Source organism: Vombatus ursinus, unplaced genomic scaffold (assembly GCF_900497805.2).
Source record: "Vombatus ursinus unplaced genomic scaffold, bare-nosed wombat genome assembly UNPS02014662.1, whole genome shotgun sequence".
Lineage (NCBI taxonomy): Eukaryota > Metazoa > Chordata > Mammalia > Diprotodontia > Vombatidae > Vombatus > Vombatus ursinus.
This window is the reverse complement of record NW_020954440.1, coordinates 1,119,591-1,131,096: the sequence shown is the minus strand read 5'-3', so window position 1 is coordinate 1,131,096 and position 11,506 is coordinate 1,119,591. Positions and strand designations below refer to the sequence as shown.

The window sequence follows — 11,506 nt, the reverse complement described above, 5'->3', positions numbered from 1 at the left end:
ACACACACACACACACACACACACACACACACACACACACACACACATATCCATAGACAACCAATTAACAATTCCTACATGAGACCTTTCCTAACCCCAGCTCCCAGCTGCTCATGGCTTCCCTCCCAAAACCACAATGTATTCATTGTATATATCGTGGATCATAGGGTGTTCCAAAAGTCTTAGTGCTAGCTATTAACCCTTAAAAATATTCATGCATTTTAAACTTGAATAACTGTTATGTGTAGATGTTTCCCCTGAGCCAGAGTTTGAACTCACAAGTTAAGTATGATTTCTAGTATACTAGGCTGTCAGCTCAGCTCATTTTTAGAAGCAAGAACCCAGGAAGGGATTTGTACACCCTGGGAAAACACAGCGAAAGGCCATGATTTCCTAACTATGCATTCTTGGGAAAGTTACTACCTTTCCAGGCCTCAGTTTCCTCATCTGTCAAATGAGGAGGTTGGGTTATGATGATCTGTAGGTCTCCCTCCCAGTTCTATGGTCTAGGATCCTGTGATGATACGTAAAACAAACTGGGGCAACTCCAAGTGTGAGAACTCCTTATAGGGAAAATTGAAACCTCTCTATCTCCTGGTCCTAGCAGGTTGCTTGAGACTCAGAGAGGTTAATATTATACTTATTTGCACTATGAGAGGTTAAGGGACATGCATGTTGTGCTGGAGATGGAGTTTGAACCCTGGTCTTCCTTACTCCCAAGCCTGACAGTCCATAATATAAGGTTGCCCTGGACATGTTTAGAAAATCCTTCCCTCCTGTGTGTGACTGGCCAGTGGAGACTTTGAATCCCCAATTATATACAACTTGACTTGCAGCTTACTGCAGAATAAATCCCTATCAGTCACTGACTTTTCTAACATCTGAAACATCCTATTTCAAAGTGTTCCTTTGCTGGTCTTCTCTGTTCGTTCTATCCTGGATCCCTGCCAACCCGGACTCCATTCGGGCCTGACTCAGGCTCTGGAATAGTCCCCTCTCCCTGGAAATTATGCCCTTTCTCCTCCAAGAGAAGATTTAAGATTCCTGGGCAATGCTTCCAGAGCTCTCCTCCCTGGACAAATGAAGTTGTAATCAAGTGCTCACTTTGGAATTTCTCACAGCTAGGTGGCACTGCAGTGCACTGAGCACTGGGCTTCCAGTCAGGAACCCTACACACTTACTAACTGTGTCACCCTGGGCGAGTCATTTAACCTCCATTTGCCTCTGTTTCCTCAACTGTCAAGTGGGGATACTGACAGAATAACACTTCTCTTACAGAGTTTGTCGTGAGGATCAAATGAGATAATATTAATAAGAGTACTTGGTACAGTGCCTGGCATGTAGCAAGTGTTTAATAAATGTTTATTCCCTTTCCTTCCTTCCCTTCCCTTGTCTTCTCTTCATTTCCTGTACCCCACTTCACAGACACATGACCACTACCACTCTCTTTTGCACATCATCAGACAACCATACATAACAGGTGTTATAACTGAAAAGGAATTCACCAACCCTCCGCTCCAACCCCTCCCTTTTATCTTCTTTTTATTTTTGAAAACTCCTGACTTTAACCAACAGCAAACAAATGGGCATTTTCATGTTCATAATAGAAAAGAACATGCGGATTGACCGTGACACTGCAGGTCTCTATTACAGGCAGCTTGGTTTCTTATTATGTGTATAATAAGTTTTGGTTTTGGTTTTGACCATTCTGATCTTGTATTCTCTCCTCCTCCACAATGAGAACAATGCCTGCCACATAGTTGGTGCTTAATAAATACTTGGTGGTTGATTGATTCAAGTACAGATTGGACTAGATCAGTGGTGTCTTACTCAAGCGGATGTGGGAATCACCAAACCATACATAAGGATCCAGTCTCTGTAGGGCCATATGGGCTTAGAAAACCAAATGAACATGATGCTTCTTGTATTTTTATCTTGTTAAATATTTTCCAATTACATTTTAATCTGGTTTGGACAGCCACCAGCCTGGGTGTTTGATACCTCTGGACAAGATGACCGCTGAAGTCTCTTCTATCTATGATATTATGTAAATTTATATAAAAGCCAAGTATTTTTACTATCCCTTCAAGACAATCTAAGTTCCATAAGAGTAGAGACTTTCACTTTTGACTTTGTATCCCCAGTGCTTAGCACATAGTAGGTGCTTAATAAATGTGTACTGAACTGAAGTGGATTCAGGAATTCAATTCTTACCTTTCCCCACTGCTCCCCTCAAGTGGCTCTGGAGGTGGCATTCAGCAAGGACCTGTGGCAAGTTTGGGACTACCATTCAGGAGGGGCCTCTCCCACTTCAAAGTTCTGAGACCCCTGACAAGTCCTTTCGTGGCTCTGAGCTCGGAGCCTCCTCCTTGTAACATGGGGATCTGCTTGCTGTACCTTACTTTGAGGTCTCTTATCCAATTCAGTGTCCTGCATGAATGCTTCTCAGTAGAACACTGCCCACTCTCCAGAACGCAGGTCACATCTACAAATGCAATCCAGAATGGGCTGTGCACTGGAAATGAGCATGAGACTCAGCCAGAAGACCTAAGTTCAAGTTTGGGCTCAGCTACTTAGTATCTTTGTGACTCTGAATAAATCGATTAACTTCTCCCTCCCGATGGCAAAGCCTCCCTGACCACCTTTCCAACACTGGCTGTGTTTTCTCTCATTCTCCCCCTGGACGACTGCAGTAGCCTGCTGTTTGGTATGCTTGCCCCACATTGCCTCACTCCAACCTGTCTTCCACTCAGCTACCAAAGGGGTCTTCCTGAAGTGTAAGTCTGATCGTGTCACCTCCACTCAGTCAACTCCAATGGCTCCTTATCACCTCCAGTCTCCTGTATAGAAAGCCCTTCATAATCTGATGCCCTTCTTCAGTCTTCTCATACCCTACACCCCATCAATCTCATTTCTTCTTGTTTCCATTCACCATGTACTCCGAGATCTCCTTGTTCCTCAAACAAGATACTCCATCACCAGACTTCAGACTTTTTTACAGGTTGCCCCTGATTCTTCTTAATTCCAGTGCCTTCCCTTAATTGACCATCTCCCATTTATTCATACTGCATTTTGCTTGTTTGCTAGCTGCATGTCGTCTGCCCCATTAGATTGTGAATTCCTCATGAGCAGCGTCTGTCTTTTACCTTTTTTTTTTTTTTGTATCTGTAGCATTTAGCACAGTGACTGGTACATAGTAAGCACATAATAAACGTTAATAGACTGATTCGGTTGCCCCTGCCCAATGGACTGACTCTCTGGCTTTCTTGGACTACTTCTACAGGTTTATGGCACCGTTTTCCATATGAACCATGGAAACCCATTCAAGCTGGAAGCATTGGTAGACAGGTGGCCAGATTTTAGAACTGTCATCATCCGGCCTCCAGAGCAGGTAAACCGCTTGTTTTATCTCATAGGGGCTGAGCTCACTCCCTTTCACTTCACCAGTGGCCGAGCTAGAATGCTTGTATTATTACCTGGTCAACAACTTTCCCCAGTGCTCCAGTTTCTTCCTACATTCTGATCACTGGCTTTCTTTCCTTTTTTTTTCCAACCGGCTCAGGAGATGACCGATGACTTAGATCCCTATACCAACACCTACCAAGTTTTTTCCAAGGATCTCCAGAATTGTCAGGAAGTCCTCAAGTCTTCAGATGTCATCAACTGGAAGCAACACCTGCAGATTCAAGGTAAGAATGTCATGGATTTGCATTAGCCAGTCAATAAACTCTTCTCCAGTCATCATTTAATAAGGCTGACTTTTGGCTCTATCAGATTTTCTAGTTTCTAGGGGCAGCAAGCTCAATATGAGTCTGCAGGCCAACATGACAGCCACAAGAGCCAAGGTCATCTTAGACTCCATCAAAGGAGACATGACGTCCAAGATTATGGAAGTGATAGCACCCATGTACTCTGGCCTGGTCACACCACACTTAAAGTAGTATGTCCAGTTCTGTTCTACACATTCTTGATTCTATTTCTTTTTTATTTTTAGGCAATTGGGGTTAAGTGACTTGCCCAGGGTCACACAGCTAGTAAGTGTCAAGTGTTTGGTCTGAGGCCGGATTTGAACTCAGGTCCTCCTGATTTCAGGGCCAATGCTCTATCCACCCCACCATCTAGCTGCCCCTCCACATTCTTGGAAGGTGATTGGCAACATGTAGAGAAAAGAGGGCAGGTTGGCTATGGGCCTTGTGATCATTCCATCACAAAGACTGGTTGAGAGACCTGAGGATATGTAGGTTGAAGAATAAAAAGTTTGGGGTGGGATTGGAAGTGGTGGTGGAATATGAAAGCTATTTTCAAGCGTTTGGAGGCTTGGCATGTGGAATAGGCACCCTATTCTTCTTGGCCCTGGGGACAGAATTATCAACAATGAGCAATCACTGCAAAGAGGCAAATTTAGGCCTAATCTCTGGGAAACTTTCCTAAGAATTAGAGCTGTCTGAAAGTGGAATGGGCTGTTGTGAGAGGTAACCAGCTTCCCATCACTGGAGGTCTTGAAGCAAAGGCTGAATGGTCATTGCTGGGGATGCTGTAGAGAGGATTCAGTCAGGTATATATGAGGGTGAAGAGATGGTCTCTGAAGTCTCACCTGATTTTGAGATCCTGTGATTCTTCCTAGTCGAATGTCTTCACCTCCAAGGTGAGGAGCCAGTTCCATTTTCTGAAATGTCCAGGATCCCTCTGTGAGACCATGCATTGGTCTTTCCCTCAGGCATTAATTCTGCTGGTAACGTTTCTCCTCTGTGTCTGAATAATCACTTGTGCAAGTTTTCCTTTTCTTTTTTTCTCCTATAGGTCTACAGTCTGGCTTAAACGAGGTGATCAATAATGTCACAGAGGAAAAATCAGTCCAGGTCAGGGCGACAAACCGGTATCTCTATTTGGTTTCTGAAACAATGAAGAGACATGCACCTTCTCAGCACAATTTGGATAAATCGTATACCAAAACTGAAAAACCAAATAAACAAATGTAAGTTGTCTAAAAGCTGAGTCATGCACAGGTATTCCTTACTCTGTAGAAGATGTGTTGTGGCCTAGTTGGCTAGGAAATGAATTTCTCTATGTCAAATTCTGTTTTCCCACTGATTTCCATTTCAAAGGTAGAACAATCCTCTCCTGTCCCCATTTGATTAAAGTGAGGACTTCTAGCATGGTAACGAACAAAGCAGTGGGCATTCTGGCATTTCCTACTCTTGTGTTCCCACAAGTGCTATACATTGTTTCCCCCTGTTCTGGGATTTTCTTATCCCTGACATCTCCTGTTGACCTTGTAGAGATTATATGACCATCTTATAAATACAATAATTTCCAGACTCTATGGGGACAAATCTTGGAATTTGTTCATCTATCTTCTCTTTTTCACTTTTTGCTTGGATATTCACATTGCCTATTGGAGCTATACTGCCGCTGCATATTTACCTCTAAAGACTAATGTTGGGGCAACTAGGTGGCGCAGTGGATAGAATACCAGCCCTGGATTCAGGAGGACCTGAGTTCAAATCCGGACTCAGACACATAAAACTTACCAGCTGTGTGACCCAGGGCAAGTCACTTAACCCCATTGCCTAGCCAAAAAAATAATAGAAAGAAAGAAAGATGATTACTGAAGTCATCTGAAAAGGTGGGTGCAGGGGGGAAGACAGGAAAGCCCAATGTAGTCAGGAGCCTCAGCCATCGATCTCCGGGGTAGAGTAAACTTTGCAGCTGCAGTTAACCCTAGAAATCACAGAATTTCAGAATTGGAAGGGACCTCAGGGGCTATTGACTCCAACCGAGAGCTGAAACAGGGGTCCACCTCTGTCATTTTACAGATAAGGAAACTGAGGCCCAGGGAAGTCGACCAATCCAAGAACATAAAAGCAGAATCAGGTGGGATTTAACCCAAGGTCTCTAGTTGGGGGAACTCAGGATCTGACCTGAGGATTCACTCTGTTTGTTTCTGCCAGTGCCAAGTAACAACTAAATGTCTATGAAAGACACATTTTTCTTCTGCCTGGAAGAAAAGGTAATGAGGCATGACTGATGATTTGTCAGGGAGAATGAAGGGTTCCTAGAAAGAACGGAATTGCTTGAAGAGAAAAAAAAATGAGGGAAAAAAAAAACAGATGTGAGAGACACAAAAGAAATCCAAACTGTTTCAAAGAGGCCAGAAGAATGTGACAGAAACAGAGAAGGAAGGAAAGGCAAAGGTAACAAACAGAACCCAATGAGGCCATGTGCTCTGCTAAGACTGGATTACACAGAAGACAGAGAATCAAGCCAGGGGAAAGATGAGATGAGCAGAACCTTTGGGGCCACCTCACAGGCTTGCCACTTTCTCCAGGCAGTGAGGCACATTTGATCTGCACCTTGAACGAAGCTAGGAGATTTTAAACAAAGGGTGATGGTGAGGGAGAGGGGGAGAGCTGTTCAGGACCACGGGACAACCTCTTCTCCAGGCTCCCAGATGTAGAGTTAGAAGGGACCTTAGTCCAATGGGTAGAAGTCGCAGGAATTTTGGTTCAATATAAAGAAAAACTTCACAATTATTAGAGTTGTCCCACACAAGGGAACAGATGAGGAAAGCAATACCCAGAGAGGTCAAGTGATTTGCCCAAGGTCTCATAACTAGCAAGTGCCTGAACTGAGGTTCGCACTTAGGTTTGTACTGTGGCTATGGTGTGGGCCACATGATCTGCAATTGACCTAATGTGCCTGACTTGTCGGTGATGTTTAGTTTTCTCTTTTTCCTCAACAGCAACACAGAGATATTTAAGATGTCATCACTGGAAGCTGAGCATGCGTCGTTAGTAAACGACCTCTGGAGCTTTGGGGGAAATGAGAGGAGCCTGAAATTCATCCAGCGTTGTATCCAGCACTTCCCCAGTTACTGTCTGCTGGGGCCGGAGGGAACGCCAGTGTCCTGGAACCTAACAGACCAGACAGGAGAAATGAGGATGGCAGGAACCCTGCCCAAGTATCGAGGGCAGGGCCTGATATCCAGTGTCATCTACCACCATGTCCAGATTGCGGACAAAATGGGCTATCCTGTATACTCCCACGTTGCTAAGGACAACCAATACATGCAGCAGATGAGCGATAGTTTGAAACACATTCGTGCACCCTACCCGTGGCAACAGTGGAACTGTGAGCCCCTCGGGGGTTCTACACCCAAGGAGAGTGAAAGCCAGAGCAAGAGTGAAGGTGGCAGTGGGAGCAAGGACTCGGGCTCTTCCTGAGCAGGGCATAGGTTCCTTCTCCAGGGCAATCTGGGATAGTGGATGGATAGATGGATGGAGTGTTAAGAATATGTAAGGGATGGTCCTCTCCTTGTAGAGCATCAAGCTCTACAGTAGGACACACTGATTTCCTTGTATAAATCTTATCATGATAACATGACCATGGGCTCTCTTTCTTCCCATTTTCCCTCCTACCTGGTCTTTCTGTTAAGAAAAAGTTTAGAGGTCCCTGGGAGATACTAGACCCCTATAAAGGGGGAGGGTGCTGTCAAGGAGGCTTCAGACTCCACAGTAAATACCTGTCCCTTCCAGTTCTAAATGATCCCGAGCTGGTAGCAGCAATTATCTCCCTGTACTAGACTGTCCTGGTACCCAGAGGGTGGGCCTTAGATTCCTTTGGAGTCAAATGACTGGAACTCTGCTGCCCACCTCCCTGGGCAGACTAGGGCCAGGATCACAGAACTGGGAGGGACCTCAGAGCACATCTAAGTGAACCCCCTCATATTACAGATGAGGAGACTGAGGCCCAGAGAGGTGCAGCCCAAGGCTGCACAGGTAGTAAATGGGAGAGCTGGAACTGAAACCCAGGTCTTCTGATTTTTAATCCATGACGGTTTTCACTGCTGCTCCATGGACCTCAGTTTCCCCCTCTGTAAAATGAGGAGTCTTGAAGATCTCTAAAGTCTCTCCTAGTTCTAAATCCTATGACACTCTATCAGCCAGCCATTTCCTTCTCCTGCCTATTTATTTCACAGATGAGGAAACTGAGGCAAACAGGGTTAAGTGACTTGCCCAGGGTCACACAGCCAGTAAGTGTCTGAGGCCAGATTTGAACTCGCTCAGATGAGTCTTCCTGACTCCAAGCCCAGTGTTTTATCCATTGTGCCACTGCCCCCTATGTCTAGCACGTCTTTCCCGTCACTGCTAGTTCACCATCCCTACATCCTGCTCCCCAAAATACAAGAAAAACTCATAGGTCCCACTCTTGATGAAGGACACTAGTCTTAAGGTCAGGACATCTGGGTTGGACTCTTGACTCAGTCACTTACAATCTGGGTGACCCTGAGAAAATTATTTCCCTCCTTTGAGCCTGTTTCCTAATTTGCAAAGCAGGGGTGGTCATATTTGCCCTGGGGCCAATGTGGCCAAATAAACTTCATAAACCTTAAGGTGTATAACCCCATGCAAAACATTTCATTTGTTTGGGCTCAGTCTGTAAAATGAAAGGGTTCACTAGTTGGGCCCCAGTGACCCTTTCAAGTGTAGGTACATGATCCTAAAAATCATAATACAACTTTTATTTAGGAAAATTGGATTTAGAGCTGGAAAAGGCTTTAGGAGTCACCTGATCCAACCTTCCCACCCCCATCCCTCTTATAAGTGAGGAAAACAAGGCCCAGAGAGGGAAGTGAATGGCTAATAAGTAATAGCTAGTCACATTTTGTAATAGTAGTAATTAAGTAATTAATAATTAAGTAATAGTAATACTAGCTAGCAAGAATCAGATCAGGGATTTGAAGCCAGGACCTCAGAAAAGCAGACAGGACTAATGCAACAGAAACTGGATGGAGAAACAAAAGGCCTGGGTTCTAATTCCAACTGTGCTACTTACTATTTTGATAAACTTGGGCAAGTCATTTCACTCTTCTGAGCCTCAGTTTTCCCATCTGTAAAAATAAAGAGTTAGATTGGAGGAATGCTATGACCTTTTCCGATTCAAAATCCAATGACTTCAAATCCATTCTTTTTCTGCTTAGAAGCATCATCAGAGGCCTTAAATTCTTCGCCCTTTGGCCATGCTCTGGCTTTGGCCTCTAACATGAATTTGGGGTCATGAGGCCATGAACTCACTTGTGATTTCTACTTCCCCCAATCTAAAAAATAGACATAAAATTGTAATTATATTTTTTACTTTTAGATTTAATAACTTTTGTTTTTATATCATATTCATTTCCAACTATAAATAAGGCTTCCCTTGTAACAAAGATCAAGGAAAGAAAAAAAGTTCAGCAAAAATATCACCGACTTAATCTGATAACATATGTATCACTCCACCCCCATAGTCATCTGCCTTTATAGCGAAAGGGTAGAGGTACATTTCCCCATCTCCTCTCCATGGCCAAATTTGATTGTTAGGATTATACCAGAGCTGGGTGTAAACAAAGCTGAGTCTCAGTCAATTAGTATTTATTAAACAGCGAACATGTGCCAGGCACCACTAAGTGCTGGGAATATAAAGGCAAAAAACAGCCTCCTCTCTCCTCTAATGGGGCAAACAAAGGCATAAACAGTCCCTGCTCACAGTCTAATGGGAAGAACACAAGCAAACAACTCTATACAAAATATGGGATAAATTCAAGATAACAAATGAAAGGCAATATCCTTAAGGTGAATGGATAGTTAGCTGAAACTTGAAGGGAGCCCAGAGAAGCAAGGAGGCAGAAATGAGGAGGGAAAGTATTCCAGGTATAGGGGAAAGCCAGTGAAAGTGCTCAGAGCTAGGGAGATGGGAAGATGGCCTGTGTCACTGGTTCCTAGCTCTGGGATTGGGGTAGGGTGTAAGCAGACTGAAAAGGTAGAATCAGTGAGAGACAAGATGGAGAGCTAAGCCTTCCAAGACAGCTTGTAACCCTGCCCTCACAGTCAACATTGTTATAGTATGTTTAAGACATAGTAACTCATTCGACCTTCACAACGGCCCTGTGAGAGAGGGAATAAAAAGATTTTACAGAAGAAGAAACTGAGGTTCAGAGGGACTTCCCCCGACAGAGATTTTTTTTTAATCCCACTTTTTATCCCGCTTCTCTCTCACATTAGAACTGCCCTACATCAGCAGGTCTTCTAGCAGGTCTATCCTACCAAACAGGAGAGAGAGAAAGAGAGAGAGAGAGAAAGAGAGACAGAGAGACAGAGAGACAGAGAGACAGAGAGACAGAGAGACAGAGACAGAGAGAGAAGAGAAGAGAAAAATGGAGACAGAGATGGAGACAGAGAGACAGAGACAGAGAGAGACAGAGAAAGAAGACAACATCTTCATGGCTATGATTACATGAAATGTATGGAGCATATCCTTCCAGGCTTCTTGCTATCCTGGTCACTCTGGTAAAAACACTTTCCAGTTTCTCAGAGTTCTCTTTAAAATGCAGAGGACAAAATGGAAAAAAAGCTATACCAGGGTTCTGACACCGTGACCCTGGGTAAATCATAACTACTCTCTCTTCAGTTTCTTCAATTGTAAAAATGAAAAGCTTAGGCTTGGTGACCTCTAAGGTCCCTTTCAGCTTTACATCTCTGATTCTTTATGGTCTTATCAGGGCAAAGGACAAGAGGACTATAGGATCCTAGAATTTAGAGATTATCTAGTCCAATACCATAGTTTTATGGAAACTGACTTCCAGGGAAATAAAATGACTTGTCCAGAGTCCCACAGCTTGCAGAACTGTCATTCAAATGCAGGTTTTCTGACTCCACAGATGGGGCACTTCTATCTACTAGTCCTGGACTCTGCTACCTCTCGACTCAGAAGCCTCAGGCCATATTAGATTTCTTGGTTGCCATATCACATATGACTCATGAGCTTGCAATTCACATTGAAACCCCCAGATCTTTTTTCAGATGCCTCTTCTGATCTCATAACTTGAGAAGCTGATTTATTTAATGCCAATATAAGAATATACATTTATTCTTATTAAATTTCATATCACTAAAGCTACTAAAATGTCCCTACTCATTGACCCAGAGATTCCACTGCTAGTCATCTACTGCAGAAAGGTCTCCTGTGTACCTAAATATTTGTAGCAGAATTATTTTTTTTTGGTAGCAGCAAAGAATCAAAATTAGATGACGAAACAAAATGTGTTACATGACTGAATAGAGTATTCATAAGAACTGATTGATGTGGTTTAGGGATGCAGGGACTCCAAAATACTGAGGTTCAGGGTAGAGTTGCCTGGAAAGAATTCTCAGACTCAAGCAGTCTTCCAATCAAGTGGCAAAAAGTTTAGTATAATGCTAATAAAGGCGGGCAGAGCTCCTTGGGGAACTTGCAACCTAATGGGGGTGATGCTAAAGCCTATAGAGGAAAAGTTCGGTGCACTGTCTGCCAACTATGCTAATTATGTGGTGAACACACAGTTTCTGTACCTTGGGCACAGGCGTCATTCACTACTGGTATGGCTGTCCTGTTTGTACAAGATATCCTCAAGAGTTGACGTCTATTGCTTGACCTTCAGATTATATACAGTAATTGAGGGAATCAGTACATGACAGTCCTGCTGGTATAA

The 11,506-nt window shown here is 43.7% G+C and overlaps 1 protein-coding gene across 3 annotated transcripts in view; it reads left to right on the top strand.

The window, feature by feature from the left end:
• The window catches only part of GLYAT (glycine-N-acyltransferase), a 9,694-nt gene extending 2,311 nt beyond the window's left edge, over positions 1–7,383 (top strand). For all 3 annotated transcript variants that reach the window (XM_027861304.1, XM_027861306.1, XM_027861305.1), the window contains exons 3-6: positions 3,284–3,391; positions 3,563–3,689; positions 4,801–4,975; positions 6,743–7,383. In XM_027861304.1, the coding sequence (XP_027717105.1) occupies positions 3,284–3,391; positions 3,563–3,689; positions 4,801–4,975; positions 6,743–7,223 (891 nt within the window). In that variant the 3' untranslated portion in view covers positions 7,224–7,383. The remainder of the gene's footprint in view (positions 1–3,283; positions 3,392–3,562; positions 3,690–4,800; positions 4,976–6,742) is intronic.
• Positions 7,384–11,506: the final 4,123 nt, after the last annotated feature.